Source organism: Xiphias gladius, chromosome 1 (genome assembly GCF_016859285.1).
Source record: "Xiphias gladius isolate SHS-SW01 ecotype Sanya breed wild chromosome 1, ASM1685928v1, whole genome shotgun sequence".
Lineage (NCBI taxonomy): Eukaryota > Metazoa > Chordata > Actinopteri > Istiophoriformes > Xiphiidae > Xiphias > Xiphias gladius.
This window is the reverse complement of record NC_053400.1, coordinates 21,919,266-21,936,409: the sequence shown is the minus strand read 5'-3', so window position 1 is coordinate 21,936,409 and position 17,144 is coordinate 21,919,266. Positions and strand designations below refer to the sequence as shown.

At 37.4% G+C, this 17,144-nt stretch overlaps 1 protein-coding gene across 5 annotated transcripts in view; it reads right to left on the bottom strand.

The window, feature by feature from the left end:
- mybpc3 (myosin binding protein C3) overlaps positions 1-15,650 on the bottom strand; it is a 34,523-nt gene extending 18,873 nt beyond the window's left edge. Inside the window, exons 1-14 of one of the 5 annotated variants that reach the window (XM_040119923.1) lie at positions 15,545-15,650; positions 10,567-10,836; positions 9,033-9,152; positions 8,449-8,526; positions 7,650-7,798; positions 6,959-7,076; positions 6,775-6,823; positions 5,526-5,564; positions 3,221-3,280; positions 3,093-3,095; positions 2,189-2,212; positions 449-612; positions 213-345; positions 28-30 (exon numbers count right to left, since the gene is read on the bottom strand). In XM_040119923.1, coding sequence (XP_039975857.1) covers positions 28-30; positions 213-345; positions 449-612; positions 2,189-2,212; positions 3,093-3,095; positions 3,221-3,280; positions 5,526-5,564; positions 6,775-6,823; positions 6,959-7,076; positions 7,650-7,798; positions 8,449-8,526; positions 9,033-9,152; positions 10,567-10,836; positions 15,545-15,569 — 1,235 coding nt within the window. In that variant the 5' untranslated portion in view covers positions 15,570-15,650. The remainder of the gene's footprint in view (positions 1-27; positions 31-212; positions 346-448; positions 613-2,188; positions 2,213-3,092; positions 3,096-3,220; positions 3,281-5,525; positions 5,565-6,774; positions 6,824-6,958; positions 7,077-7,649; positions 7,799-8,448; positions 8,527-9,032; positions 9,153-10,566; positions 10,837-15,544) is intronic. The other 4 variants (XM_040120096.1, XM_040120012.1, XM_040120262.1 and 1 more) reach the window with 4 other exon arrangements.
- Positions 15,651-17,144: the final 1,494 nt, after the last annotated feature.

Here is a 17,144-nt window from a genome sequence, read left to right as displayed (position 1 = left end):
TAACAGCCAAAGGAAAATGACACTTACTTGCTAGTGATGTAATGAAAGGTCGAGGTAGGGAATTCAGTCATATATTAATGAAAAAAGAGGAAACAGAGAGACAGAGAGAAATGAAAAACATTCATTAACATAGCTGAAAATTGCCAGTCTTTGTTGAATGCATGGCGATGTACAGGCACATCGTGTTTTGCAGAGCTGAGGTGAATTCAAACCTTCCAGTTGGTTGAATTTCTTGCCCGTTCTTCAGCCATTTCACGTCAACATCTGGATTGGCGACCTGAACCGCTAGTTTTATTTTATGCCCCTTCGTCACTTGGTAGGCAGGATCCAACTTTTTGACGAAAGCTGCGTTTCAGAGCATACATACAATATGATAATCAGTCACTGTTTATTTACATTTTGTTGGGATTAGATCAAGTGGGGCCCGTTTCAAACTCTGCACTCCAACCTGCACTTTTCTTCTCTTCTTTCTTCATCTTCTTCAGTCTCTTTAGCATGCCTCTGAGGTCGGTGATGCCGTACTGAAAGGCAATCTTCTCATATTCTGAAGCAGGAGCATGGCTGAGAATGTCCCACACGTCCACTTCAGGCTCTGTGCTCACCTGCACAGCTCTGATACATGTCAACCAGCCAGAGGAAGATGTTAAAACTAATCATTTAGCGCAGAGTATGCAAGTTACATTATGAATATAGACTAATGGAAGCAGGCTATAACAGAGATACATTAACACTAACATATTGTTATTACCTCACGTATAGATTACTACTTACTAATAATTATTTTATTCACTTTATGAGCAACTAACAAGCAAGGAATGATTAGTCAATTTCATACACTAATTTTCGAAAATTAACGGTCAGTACGTTGATAATGTAGACTATAAGTGTGTGTAAGTATGAGTAATAAAGTTTTTTTATACAAAATGATAATTTCTTGCATTATCAAAAAATACAAAGATTTACTTTATAATTGTTTGGTTTGATATTGCTGCTTTTATACTTCTATACCTTTTTCTTTTATCTTATAGCCTTTTGTTATTTTTTGTGGTCATGAACATCATAAAAATTTACCATATAATGTTTATATATGCTTATATATGACTAATGATCACATGTTAACTACGTTAAGCAAAGATTTTAGATTCACTGTTTTTATATCGCTGCTTACCTTCCTTTCCTAAGATTTAGTACTTATCTTTTATTTTCCAAGATATAGTTGGAGCTGTTTCACCACCACCTAATATTTATTTAAAATTTTTTCAGCTTTGAGCTGAGCATTGTGGGAGAATATCACTCTCAAAAAAATCGATTTTTTTTCATATGCATGCTGTCTATTGTGAGCATACTTTATTCTGCTAATTTTCTAGTCTGAACACACTACATATTAAACACCTGGTTATGTAGCATGGATTCAGTACATGGTGGCTGTCTTTCCCTTCTGCTTCCTCTCTCCTCCTCTTCCCTAGTCTCTGTTTGTTTTAAGCACACCTGTCCACTAGGTGCCCTCAGCCACTTTTGTTCCTCGGCCAATCACCCGACTGCTGACTGAATTTGTGAGCAGCCATGTGCCTGCAGCATCTTCCCATCAACTCATCAGCTCATCAGTACACTGTATGTAGACAGCATTGTTTTTGCAAGTATCTCCTAGATTATTTAAGCTTCTTACAGTGTTCAAGCCTTTCGTTTTTCTTTGTCTGCCTGTTACCTGTTTTCTTGTGGTTTATTTGTTGCTGCCATGTTTCCCCTTGATTGGAAACAAGGCAACAGTAGTTTGGGTCCAAGATTAATGCATCCCATTATGTGCAATTATTTAAGTGTATGAGTATTGCGAACAGCGTGTTGTACCTGAATCGTAAGATATTAACAGTATTTTGTTAAATGACTGTCAAATCTATTGACCTACAGTATTATTATTATCAACAATCAGGGTACAACACACTGTAAAAAATATTGACTGATTTGTGCACATACAATTAAATATTTCCTACAATATACTTACTGCTATAGATTTACAAACAATTTATTTTTGTACTATCACTTTGTTAATTAATCATCAAATAATATTTTCAAGGTCAAGTTCTCATTGTTTAATCAAATAAATAAGTAAATAAGGTGAAATAACAGAATCCTTCACAACAAAACCTTTCTCTTTGACATTCACACATGCAGCATGTCAGCAGTTTCTTACCGATTTGAGGATTTTAAGAAACTGCTGCTCATTCAGAGGTAGAACCCAAGAGGCAAATATGGCAAAACAAACCAGACACGTTAAAACAAAGCAGAAGCAACACAACCAGCATATTAGAAATATGCTTTTCAAACAAATTAAATATTGCAATAGTGGTAAAAACTGTAATGAAGGAATCCTGCAGCAATTAAGTCTAAAGAACAAGAATATCAATCATATGTTAATGTCATGCTTTGTTTGGAGTTGGACAATAAGTATCTGGTGGTGGTGTGTGATACACAGAAGTGATTTTTGAAGTGATGAAAAGGTGACTTGTGCTTTTGAGGAAAGACTGCAAAGTGTCACAGAGAGAGAAAGATGACTTATCAGGTGAATTGATGATATTGAATCTCAATGGCCATACACAAAATGTCAGGGGAAACCAGCAATAACATGTAAAAGGGAGAAAAAAACAGTAGAACTGATAGGTATTAAAGAAGTGATGCTCTTCGAGTTACTGTAGTAGGAGTGAGAAGGCCTTCAAGATAGAAAACCGAATATCGGTGATCACAGGATTAGTTTAATCAGTTTAATAATAACAGTGAGATAAGATAGGGGGACTAGATTTTCAGGACCCCTTATGGTGGGAGAGGAGAACTTAAATGGCTGCATATGTATATATTTCAATATGGTAGCACGATATATTTTCACTGGCATAGAAATGAAATGCTTTGAAAAAGCTTCTGCAAACTCAAAAGGATGGCAAACCTCATTTTCAATGTAAAATCCTGAGACAAAGGACACACCATATCACCCCAATTTATCGTCGTGTACTGTGCATTCATGTTCAGGCTTATTTGCATGCAGATAAGTTTTATTAGGTGATCATTCCGAATTTTAGTTTGCAAATGCAGAGGCTGCTTACTCTCTGAAGTTGCAGGATGATCCAGAAAGAACGAGATTGAGACAGAGTTAGATTATAATAAGTGAAAAAAAAAAGTTAACTTTTCCTGAAAGTCTACAAATTACTGTCACTATTCTGTACTTGCTTACCTCTTTTTTAATAAGGTGCTGAAGTCCAGCTCTCCCGAATCCTCGTTGCCATCTGTACTACTGCAGAAATATCAGCCACCAGCAACAAAACATCAAAATCAACAGCACAATAGGTCTCCAAGGAAAAGATAGACGTTAGTACTTCAGAGACATGGTTTGTTTTAAATAAAACAAATCCATATTCTTAGACTTTGACACTATGTTAAACATCTTCTGTTCACTCTAGCTCCAGTATGCCAGAAGGATACTGAGTGGTACAACACAAATATTCAAATACAAAAATCAGGCTGTGATTAAAATAGAGAAATTGGACTGTACATAACCACTCTTTAAGACTGAAAGGAAACAGGTGGATTGATGGATAAGATAAGTGAATATACAGGCAAATGTTTTGCTGGAGAGTCAGGTGTTGCCATGTTTGAAGGAACAGTTTGACATTCTGGGAAATTTGCTTATTTATTTATATCGCTCTACTGTTTCTGTGTTAACTGTGGAACCAGAGCTGAGGGTGCATTAGCCTGACTTAGTATAAAGACTGGAAACAGGGTGCAATCATGGATGAGTTGGAAGAACTGGATACTGCACCTCAAAGAAGGCGCCCATTCATTTGAATGAAAATTCGCAAAGGCCAAAAGCTTCCAGGATTTCTTCCGTGCTGCGCAGCCCATTTCACATGCATACTAGTGTTTCATCTGGATGATGTCATGCACATATAAACGGCTTTTTTTTCTTTTCTTTTTTTTTTTTTTTACAGCTGTGTTAATCCATGGATGTGACAGCTAGCCTGGCTTTCTCCAAAGTAAAGAAGAAAATCTGCATACCAGGACCTCTAATTAACACATTATATCCCAATTATTTAACTTTATAAACAACAAGTTGTTTATGAGGAGTTTTGAGCTGTAACAACAGCCCAGCTAGTACAATGACTTGCTTTCACATTGAGGTTGACAGGCAACCAGAGAAGACACTGCACAGAAGTGTTGGCCGGATGGATAAACTGTCAACAGATAGTTACATCATGCGGGTAACTCCCACCAAATCTAAAAATGTCTTTGTGATTTTTTTTGTTTTTTTGAAAAGGAGCATTTCTGATATTTCCCCAGACACCTTTTCTCTTCCTTTTAATAATGAAAAAAAAACCCAACTGACAATGAATGTAAAATAAGAGACATTATGAAAGACTGCAAAAAGGTCTCACTATATGTGATTTAAGCTTGTTTTATTGGCATTTTCATCCTATTGGAGAGTTGATGGTAAAGAGGCACAGGAAGCAAGGGGAGAGTGGAAAGGGGAGTATGACGTGCTACAAAGGTCCCCTACAGGAATCAAAGCTGGGACACTGTGGTTATGTGGTAAGCACCTTAAGCATCGCGTTACTGGGCACCTGTACGTCTGAACTTTAAAGAGATCCAGGCTAGCTGTTTATTCCTTCCTCCAGTCCTGCTGGCTCCAGCTTCAAACCTTACACACAGATATGAACGCGGACTCAATCTTTTAATCTAACTCTCGGAAAGAACGCCAATTTGTACATTTCCTAAAATGTTAAACTATTCCTTTAAGCCATGAGCCGCAACAGCGGCAGTCGTCCAAGCAAGAACAATACAAAACACTCAAGGTTAAAGAAACCAACAGTTGCTAAATAGGGTCTGCTCAAATCTGATCAGTGGGATGAAAGATAGAGACAAGGGCATAGATTGGACTGTGTGCTTGTCTCCTGCCTCTGATCTGACAGGAGGATTAGAAGGTGAGTCTCTGGTTTATGTGGTGAAGTTACAACACACCATAGCTGCACTTCCTGTATGTGGCAACCCTGTGGAAGAGCTCGGCTCGCACCTCCAGTACGATCAAACATCCTTCAAAGCTCACTCTGCAGGGTAGCTGTTTGTGCAGCTGGCTCTGCTGTTTTGATTGAGACCCAGGAGGAGATCAGAGAGAGCTGACGGCTGCAACGAGTGCATGTTACTCAACAGTTTAATAAACCAAATCTCTACATATTGAGATTGAAAGGTTAAAACAACCACAGCTACTATGATTAGCAACTTCATCCAGGATTTTGACTTTGAGCCTTCCATCTCTGTTTAGCTCTCTCGTGGTCTCCCTGCTATGGTTATTCTCTCAAATTCAGCAGATTCGAGGCTGCACCATCCACAACACTGGTTCTGTTTGACTCTAAGGCAGAGAAGAAACAGGCCACAGGAGAGAGAGCGAGTCTCTGATCCTGGTCCCGATTTCTCTGTTCTTTGACAATCAGAGTTCTCAGAGTTTGAATTTGAGCCTCCATTGTTGCAACAAACCCCTTTACTACCTTGTTGATGGTCCACTTCTCTTCTTACCAGCTTCACTCCTGATAGGTTAGCATTTACAAAGTTATTCTTTTACATATAACATGGGAATACTCCAACGTAGTTTATTAACAATTGTGTCTGTGCATTTTTTTTTCTCATTTTAATCCCTTAAACTCTTATTAGCAAATATAACAATTAATTTAAAATCTGACCTAGTGTTAAATAAGTCTGACAACAGAGTAAAGGATCTTAGATTTCTTTTAAAATTTGTCCATATTCTACATGGGGCTAAAACTTTTTCTACTCACATTTGAGTCTTTAAGGAGGTGTTTATATGTACATACCATAATGCAAAGTAAAGAGCCCCAACTGTTGCATAAAATGTGATTTAAATACACCTGAACTATAGTGAACATAGTCATACTGTAGTGTAGTGAATGTTCCCCACAGATAAAAGAGGATTGAAAATTTGATCCCTGTTTTAATTTGGTGAAACATTACATTACATAATGACTCAAAGAAGCTTCATCTTTAAATTAATTTGCGATCAGGAGAAATAAAAGATGACTGAGGTTTAAAAAGTAAAAAGAAAATCTGACGCGGCATTGGAACAGAAAAACTGATCCTTTTCATAACCTCTTCATATGGATTCATTCAGTTCCTAATCACTCCTAATCAGCATCAGGTCATTATCAGATTTACGTGATTTCTGGATGAATGTATTGGGCATTTTTTTGCAGGTTGACGGGTTATATGTCAGAAGTTTGATATTTGAACTTTGACATGTCCTCCACTCAAGAGACATGTTATTTCAAGCTCACAAATTTGGAATTTTAATCATCTTAAATCAATTTAAAGCAGGGTAGTTGCTTAAACATTGTTTGCAAATTTTTCATAGTGTGATTACACATGCTTAAATAAAAATAAAAAAAATTAAAAGTGAATTTACTGTGTAACTGATTTTAGGTATAATGGTTTGCATAAGCCCTGTAAAGAGAGGAAAGACAGTAGCTCATTTTTATAGCTGTGTGATACTATTGAAGAAATGTGCCAGGGATCCAGCAGTCAAGCTCTCATTGATTGATTAATATGAGCTCTCCTTCACCTCACTGTAAATTTTACCAAAGTTTTATCTAAGAACATCGGAATACAGTATTAACTGGTGATAGCAAAATAGGAGAATCAGCATAGTATATTCAATTTTAATGTAAACTGTGACCAAAATTATTATGTATTTTCTACAAAGTAATAAAATATTATAAAACTTACGTGCGCCTAAAAGCTGCTCTTATGTCAAAGCCTTCGGCAATATTAGCCTCTGAAATGCAGAACAAGATCCAAGGTCATAGTGATACAAGACAGTCATGTTAGTGACCAATCTGGTGGTATCAGAAACAATCATAATAGGTGACACAAACAAGAAAAAAGAAAAAAAAATCAACAAAGTACTCACCATGTACAGTCAGGTCAAAATTACAGCTGTCAAACTTGTCCCTGGATGAGACCTCACATCTGTAAGCTCCAGCAAAGTTGGCCTTGGCATCCATCACGTGCATCTCAAACGTGTAGACCTGCAACCACATGCATGAGGAGAGATGTGAGGGGGATTACACGACCAAGTGAGACTAACATTGTTGATTTTACACCCTAACCTACAGGCTATATGTTTCATAAGTAAAACATTGTTAATCAGTTTTAGATTTGGGATCTTCAAGGAGAGTGCCGCTGGTTTTCCCTGCTTAATTTCCTTTTGAAGGTTTCTCTCTCCCTCTTATTCTGAAATTCTGAAACGAAGTTTGTAGGGGTTACGTGTTTGACACAACATGACCCCAAGGTAGCGTGCGTGCAGTTCATCAGCTTATCATGTTGAGTAAGGCAAGAGCTTGCCTAGTTTGAAAAGCGTGAGAAGGGCAAGTCTTGCAAAACACTTTTGTTGCCTCAAAGTAAAATGTTGCATATTGCAATTTTAAGCTCATTCTAATGAAAAAAATATGTACCATGGTCAGTTGCTCACACGCTCATCAAAAGAAAAAGAAAAAATCAAATTGGTGTAATTTATTTACTGATGTCCAAGTCTTGAAGAAAAATCCAAGATTTCTGCTAAAGTCTATGTTCCTGTTTTAGTGTCTGCAGCACCACAGTACCTTCGTGTTGCGGTCATACGACTCCTTTAGCTGCAGGTGTTTTCCAGACTTACTGGCGAGGTCCATCCACTTCCCTTTGAACCATTTGATGGTGGGTTTCTTCAGCAATGATTCAGTATTCACTTTAGCCACAAATGTGATGTTTTCACCTGCAAAAAAAAAAAAAAAGAAATCAAGAAATAGTAGGTTGTCATGTGGTTTAACACATTATCCTTCACATTCTGATATCCAATGCAGCTTTGACTTTTTGTTTTTATTTTGTTTATTCTGTGATGAAATTCTATGAATTATCAACATATTTAGTGTAAACATTCACTTTTGCATTTCTAAATCTTTATGCATATAAACATCCATTTATTTTAACACTTGTACATACCTGTTTGGCAAAGTAACAAAAAACTTACATTGTTATTTTATTATATTTCTTTTCACATTCCGCAATAGTATTCCTAGCTCACCGTTTGAACCGAACTGAAATATAATAATAAACTTTGTTAAGACTTGAACAAGTCTAAATAACTCAACTTGACTTCCACCACTAACCCTGAACCTTTCTATAAGGTGTAGCAGGAGTGAAACATTTTTTAGATTACCTCCCATATATTAAAGGAATTCCTGTATTTGTGTTTTAATCTCATTTGTGAAAATGACTGTAATGTGATTCATTTTAATGTTTTTCTTTATTTTGAATCTTATTCGCAGTTAAACATATTCTCACATTCCCCCGAGATGGTAGAGTTTTCCTGAGAGAGATCATAATCCTGATTAATGGTATGTACCGTATTGTGAAGCCACTCACCTACAGTGACTTCTCCACTCTGGGGCTTCACTGTGAAGAGTCCAGTCAGGTCCTGCCTGGTGTCTGGAGGCTGTCCATCTGAAAACCCGATGGGGTCATGGCAGAATGTTGAGGGATCAAAGTCAAACAAGGCAACAAATTGGGTGCATGACACTTGAATAAAAGTATTCAAAGATAACACATTTAAATACTTTAATTCAAGTGTCATACACCAAATTTGTTGCCTGGATTCCCAGGCCACATGGGCTTACTCTTCTTATGCACATACAGAAGTGAGAGAAATCAAAAAGGGAAACCAAGCAAACATACGGTACTTTATCCATATGTGGCACAACATAGCATATGTGACTTAACTGACATGCAGTGCTGTTGTATGTTGATGGCAGCTTAGTCCAATGTCTTATATATAAACATGTCCTGTAATGTGCTATTATGTGGCACATCAAACAGACTGGGATGTTTTTGACATTTTTAGGTAAAAGCTTAACTCAAAGATAATGATAGAGTGGACAGCTTGATGCACTGAACAAAGGAGTAAACGAGCGGCTGAATGAACGAATGAATGCCGGGACTGAGTAACTCACCCTCAGTTGGAGGGGCACTGTGTGCTTCCCGTGCGGGTGCTGCTGCAGGCGGAGCGGGGGCCGGTTCTGGTTCTACACTGGACTTCCCGGGTCCATCAGTAGGGGCCTTAGCTGGAGCTTCTGGGTTACCATCATCACAGAGACAACAGCGCACAAGTGGGAGGAAAAATGCAATGATAAATTTGAATCTGGAAAATGTGTGTAACAACCTTATTTTATTTAATTAATTAGAAAATGTCTTCTGTTCTCATGTTCTGTTCTGAATATTTTGTGTACCGAGACACATAATCACCAAAATGTTGACATTTGAGCCATCTCATCGACATTATTTGACATTCCAGAGACAAAATATTGTTTTGTCTCTGGCGAACATTTATCGCCAAAATATTTCTTATGTGTTATCATCTTTGAACAACTGATTTTCCATTTGTTATCAGCTGTCTCTCATGCCTATCCTGAGTGCCGGCCAAGTGGCGGTTACTCATGAGGAAGTAATGTGCTGGTGTGAGGGTCAAGGTCAGCGTACAGACAGAGTTAGTGTGGTTATGATATGAGCCACAGACGGCTGTGGGCAGCCGCTCATCGTACACTGGGCCCATTAGTCTGCTGCCTTTCTCAGAGATTTGTTTCCACCTTATCAAATCCAAACAAACGACCTCAGCGGGTCACACTGACAGACTAATGGCACAAATGTTGCTGTGTGACACATTTAGCACGCAGTCATTGCAGCAAACAAAACAGTGCTCTATTGATTTGGTAAAAGCCAGTGATAAGACGTGTTCACAGCCTTAAACGTAAAAGTTAGATTTTCCTAGAAATATGCTTATTCGCTTTCTTACCAAGAGTTAGACGAGAGGATTGATACCACTCTCATGCCTGTATGGTAAATTTGAAGCTACAGCCAGGAGACAGTTAGCTCAGCTTAGCATGACGATTTCTAACATGGGGAAACAGTTAGCCTGGTTCTTTCCAAAGGTAACAAAATCCACATGCCAACACCTGTACAGGGGCTTGGTTTTATAAATATGATTTAAAAATTCATTTTAGAAAAAGGAATAATTTACCCTGTTTGAAGTTCCAGGTGTCTTTTATTGAATTTGTGAGGTGTATTTTTGGAGATACAACATGTTAATTAGTGTGCTTTGGAGGTGCTGGTAGGCTTATCCAGGCTAGCTGTTTCTCCCTGTTTCCAGTCTTTATACTAAGCTAAGCTAACCGTCTCCTGGCTGTAGCTTCACATTTACCGTAGAGGCAGGTAGCAAATAAACGTATTTCCCAAAGTGCTGAAGTACTCCTTTAAGAGCCAACATTTCTCAAAGATTGACCACACAGAGCAGTTTCAGAGACTTGGTGTGGAGCAGCTGTCAGAGGGTGCAGAATGTGAGTTCATGTGCAGAACCATCAAGTGCATGCAGTGCATCAAATATTTACTGGCTCAGTGGTTTTCTGCATTGAGTGCTCTGTTTTGCTTTGTGCTCTGTGTTGCCCATAGGTGAGTGAGCAGACGCACAGCTGCAGCATCAAAGTCTCCCACCTGGCTTTGCTACAACCTTCAGCTCAAACTTCACCTTTGACCCCCCAGCAATCACTGCATAGACATTGGCATCTTCCATGGTTATAGCTTTTATAGTGAGGGAGTGCTTGTTTCCATTGGCTATGATCACAAGTTTGTTGCCACTGGAAATGTCCTTTGAGTTGCACTGCCATTTTACTTTAGCATCAGGCTTCTCGGTCTCCGCTTCAAAGACCACAGAGGACCCCTCCTCTGCCTCCTGAGTCTTTGGTTTCTTGGTAAATGCTGAAACTGAAGAGGGAGGGTGGGTTCAAGATAAAAAGTGAGGCCTTTGAAGTGTCAATTAAACTTTTTTTTAACACGTCTGCTGTTAGGGTGTAATGAAATCATCCCGAGGACAAAATACAGATGCTAAAATTGTCTCACTGAGTGTTCATTGATGAGAATTTTATCACAATATGAAAAAATCCAGTAACTCTTTACACCTTAAGTATTTTTCTAAGTGAAATAACAGACCCAAAATACTGTTTATGTTGTTTTTGTTTTGTGGAAGTTAATCTCGGAAGTTTTCACCCATTTAAAAAAACAAAACACTTGCCCCAAAAAAAGAACAACACATAGAGTATATACTGTAACACACTGCAGAGTGAAAGTGGAAGAGTGAAAGTGGGAGAGAGAAAGACAAAGAGAGTTTGAAGGTGAATTAGGGAGATGGGCCATTCATATTTTAACAAAAGAAGAAGAAGGCTCATGAACTGATTGGAGCCACTCATGTTGAAAAAGTACAGTGCTGTACAGTCTGCAGCACACTGGATGGGGCTAAGTGAGACCCAATGAATTTATCTTTTCCAACTCCACACAGAATGTCTCAAAGCAAGAACATGTGGCTTCATAACAAGTTATATTTGTGCAGTCTTGGTGTACGCTAACTCACATAGTCTTTGGAAATACAAGAGAATACTGAATACTGAACAAAGACTGAGCCTCATTTGGGGAGTCATGAAAGAGTAAATCTAAACACACAGGGTTGTTCAGCTTAAACACCAATTTATCAGCATCATTACAAATTTAAAGGTGTTTCTTCCTTTCCTCTGGAGCCCAGTCAGTTTATAATTGTGTTTAAAGGCTACAGCACTGTCTGAGAACGGTGGTGGATTAAGAATTCACTGAAGTAAAAGTAAAACTCCTAAGCTTAAGTAAAAGTAGCAATTCCGCAAGGTAAAATACTCCACTTCAAGTAAAAGTCCTGCATTTGAAATTTTACTCAATGAGTGCGCACGTATTAATCGGCTAGATGCATTTTAAGTATCAAAAGTAAAAGTACTCATTATGCAGAAAGGCTCCTTACAAAATGTTTTCTATTATTACATTATTGGATTAGTATTACTAATGCATAAACATAAAAATACATTCTAATTGTGTAGCTCTGGTCAATGTGGAGCTAATTTTTACTAATTCATAAATGACATGGTAGTTTAATCTACAACAGTGCAATATACCTTATAAGCTGATCATATGTTTTATATGTATGTAAAATATTTATCTTCAAAGTAACTAGTAACTAAAGCTGTCGGAAAATGCGGCAAAGCAAAAAGTACAATATCTTCCTCCAAAAAGTAGTGGAGTAGAAATACAAAGTAGCATTCAGACTAGTAAAGTACAAGTACCTCAAAACTGTACCCATATACAGTACTTGAATAAATGTTCTTATATTCAGAAGGTGCTGCTCAGCACAGGATGAACAGTATCTGTGGCACACACATTATAACCATGCATCCTATCCTCTGCATGAAATTTGCTTTCATTAAGTCGCGTTCAATCAGTAATAATAATTATTATTATTTTCAATTGTGGTTTCTGATGAAAATGAACCCGACAGTCCCAAACCAATCCAAAGATGATCAGAGACACACGTACAACATCTATAACAAACCGGACACCAGCAAACAATCACAAAACTATCTACACGTATCAATAACAGTAACAGACGTGGGTGGTCATCCTAAATGGAAAACAAATAAAAATCAATACATGGTGTCTATCGTCAGTCAGGAAATCTATTAATATTATGTTTTACACTCATTGTGTAAAACACCAGCTGTTGCCTTGCCTGCATTTTCTTTTGAGAAAAACATTATTAAATGTGCATAGCGATGTCATTCTCGAACACTTGTCATCTTTAAAAGGGACCTAAAAATAGTTGAGTGTAACCGACAGCGCTGACACTAGACGTGTCTCTAACTGTAGCACCATGGGTTTGGAACCATGAAATGCATGTAGGCGTAATTCAGATGCATATTATTTCCAGGTTTGAGGCCTGAACATTTCAACATAGCATTACAAAACCACACAAATAAAAAAAAAAACCACCAAAAAAAAAAAAACTTCACATTCTGCAAGATGACCCTATGAGTTTAAATATAGGATGCATATGTTCTGAACTAATAAATGAGGCTGGCAGGCTTCAGCTGCAACAGGGACGCAGGTATCATAGTCGGGGGATTAAGCTGACGCTATTTTTGTGACTCTGGAGGCACAGAAAGAATGATGTGTCCTCGGTCTGTCTGCAGCCAGTGTTCTCTACTGCTACGACATCTCTTGTCATGTTGTCAGTCATTCATGTTGCTTCACCAGTGAAAAGGACTCTTCTCGGTTTTAAAAGCTCACCTTTACATTCGTTTTGGTGATCATTTGTTAACTCTCACAAGTGAATTTGCCACATTGTTTGAGCTGAGTGCCAACAAGACAGTGAATTAATTTACACATAATTAACCACTGATGTTATTTACAGCTAATGTCCATCTGGTAAACTCTCAACAACTTTGTTTAGTAAGGTTTGAGTACAAATGTAATTGCATCAATGTTTGATTAGTGTTGGTCAAAGTTAAGGATAAACATTCATTTTACTTGACGGACTCATGAAATAATATTGTGAATGAAATATAACTTTTTCTAAGTTGAAGGTCAACAGATGTTTATTTGAGGATACTTGTTTGTCTCTGTGTTGAATGCATTGGCTGTATACATCATACTCATTGTGTGATGTTTGTCTGAGTTACGGACACAATTTATTTCAACTCCATTTCATCTTTTAGTATTAGTACCTAATATCTTTACTATTGATATTTAGTTGGTTGGTAATAACACTTGGTCAGTTGTTGAGACATTCTTTTATGTAATGTGTTGATTTATTTGAATTACTGTTTAATCATATTATTTTTTCCCATTCATTTATTTAGTCTAAATTTATTCAATCATTATTGTAATGTTTTAGTTGGGGGGTTTTTTCTAGCTTTTTTACTTAGCAAAGTTTACTTAGAGTTGCAATCTTTCCTATTTACTGTAGCAAAAAAAAAACAACAACAACAACAACAACTGAAAAGCATCCTGTTGTTTGCAGGGTGTTTATAATAATTGTTAATGATGCTACAGGCTCAAGACAATCATAACTGTCATTGCCCTGAACAAATCCTTGACACTAAAAGTCTTAGCACACACAAGCTGTCGTTTTGGGCTGCTCTCTGTCATCTGATATGTGACACGTCCTCACTCCACAAACGGCTATCCATTCCTACTGAAGAGAGGGGAAAAAAAACCTTGGAAATTCATTTGTCAAGCTGGAATCCTGTTGGACATTTTTGGATCAGTAGTGCATTTTGTGAATGCAGTGATGCTGGATATGTGACAGTGTCAATTTCACATCAGACAATGTTTCCACCTGGACCATGTGACTGAACTGAGTTCCTGACACGGTCAAAGGGGCTTAGAGTTACTATCACACCACTGGAGAACACTTTGAACTGAGGATTGATAATTGCATGTACTATGTTGTGATTCTGGCTACTGGCTACATAGTATCGGCACATCACATTACCAAGCAACTTGTGCCACCTTACTAATCCATGGAATATATTTGAATTACACGTGCCGGAAGTACAAGTTGTTACTTCTACTGCTGCTGCATTTTTATGACTTTATTTTCAGCTGCATTCTCCACTATGTGCAGACACAGGATTTTTCATCCACCACTCAATCTCAATACACTTTGAGATGGAGTGCAGATAGATTACACTTTTAGCCAAACTTAATAGCACCAGGAGCCATATAGGAGATCAATCCTGCCTAGTGCTATCAGACTCTACAATTGATCTGCTTCTGCCGGGCCTGTTGACATTGAACTGCTAGTGGACTAAGCTTGTCTTCATTAGTTATTCTTATTTATTCATATTAATAATTATTTATGATGATAATCATTTTGCTCTTTGGACACTACAATATTAACTGTATCTAGACATTATCAATCTTCAGCTCTTTATGCCTTCATCTGTACCGGACTGTCAGTCAATATCCCCACTTATTCATTCATTAGTCTTTCTGTTTATTAGTCTCAGCTGCTGTGTTCGTGTACCTTTTGACATTTGTATTTTTATTTTAATGTATCTCGTCTTTTATTTCAATTAATTTCCCTCAAGGGATTAATATAGTCTATCTCCCTATGAGGAGTAATGTGATGCCACAATTCAACACAGTTAAACAAAGAAACATGATACATTTTCACATTATTGTGCAGACGGTCCAACTGTATACAACTGTTAATCATGAAAATAATATGCAGATCTCAAGTGAGTGGTTTGGTTGTGGTTTATAGTTGCTTAAGAAGGAGGTGGCCCAACACAGTCAAATGCTGTTTTCTTTTTACACTTATTGTAATTTCACATAGTTAGTTTCTTAGAGGAAGTATCTGTTTAAAAGAAGAAATGTTTACCACTAGATATAGTCTCCTGCAGAATGTTGATAAAACAATGAGTGTAATTGAAAGTTCACAATTTTTAAAATACATACTCCAGACTTTTTGACGGATGGTGAAGACAGGCATGTGGTTTTGACAACAAGATTATGCTAATATCATAAAGTTTCGGTTTCCAGGCAGTGCACTGTAAGTCGTTCCATTTTCATGTGTTGACAACATTTTCGAAAGTAGCTGAAGGAGCACACTTACCTGCTTTTTTGACTGGCTCTGGCATCCTGAATGATCCTTTCTCCTCCACAGCGTGACTCACTTTTCCTAAACAGTCTGCTGTCTGCCTCAACCCTCTGCCTTTAATAGTGCTGCTGTTTCCAAATAGCCTCCCCTCCTTTCATGAACCATCCCACCTCTCCTGACATTTTTTTTTTTTCTAGGCCCAACACAGTGTCCAAAAAACAACAACCACCCCCTCATACTCCCCATCAAAGCTCATCCCATCCCGGCAGCAACCCGGCCCCTACCCCACCCCCAGACACGTCTGACCTCAGGCTATATTTCAACCATCCTTTCCTCCAACACCTCGGCTGAATGATAGGCCTTGAGAGGGTGGGGAAAGGATGTAAGGCAGTGGTTAAATTTAGAAGCTTGGATCCAAAAAAAAGGTTGCTTGCTTTCCCCACATCTGTGCTGCGCCCTTTCACCCTTTTAAATCTGAGAATGAATCCTACAGTGTATCAAATAAAGTGATCCACATTTATCTGTTGGTAGAGATGAGGGTGTATTTACTTTGATGGACAAGCTGTTTAAGAAATCCTTCTATATTTGCAGATCCATTAACCCTCTGAAGTCCAGGTTGGTTTTGGTTCATTTTTGCTGACTTTCTGTGCATTCATTATTGTCTCTGTTTAGCATCTTTTAAACTGTACTTACCCTATATGCATGGTATCATTTTTTTCAGCACAAGGCCATCTATGAATCTGACTTATGTTATCATTTTGTCAGTTTAACAAAGTATGAAGCAGTCAGGAACCCCCCCCCCCCAAAAAAAAATAACGAAACAAAAAAAAAAACATGAAGAAAAATGACACAGATGCCTTTAAAAAAGAATGACAAATAATTGGTGGTAATCATGTTACTGAAGAACATTTTAAGGCTGAAAAAATACAGTTTCAATATTTACAAAACAAATTTAGGAGAAAATGTAAGTAATAAAAGTGTAGTATAGTAAAGTACAGTGTAGTATAACACTGACATGCTTTAATGGGCTGCACTTGTAGAATGACAACAAGCTTGCTAAAAGCAGTGGTAGCATACCATACTGTAATACAATATAATTTACTATACTGTACTGTTTCTACTGTCATGATTTATTGTGCTATACTATATTTGACTTTACAGTACTATACTATACCATACTTTTCTATACTAGATTATACCACACTATACTATACAATACAATACTATACTATACTGTACTATACTATAAATTACTATTCAAGACTATACTTTACTAAACTATACTACACTATACTATACTATACTAGACTACACTGCACTACACTATACTATATTATACAATACTATACTATACTGTACTACACTATATATTAGGAACTCATCTGATCCTGCCTTTAGATGGATGTTATTAATAGTATCACCATTAATTACCTCAATCTAATGACAAGCGTGCTTGTATACTCTGTACTGTGAAGTTTTTATGCGCATACTGTGATATATATGGCATCTAATGGGAGACTTATTATGCGGCTCAAGTTCTATTGTACTGTATCATATCATATCGTATTGTATTGCACCGTATTCTATTCTATGCTGTTCTATTCTATTCTATTCT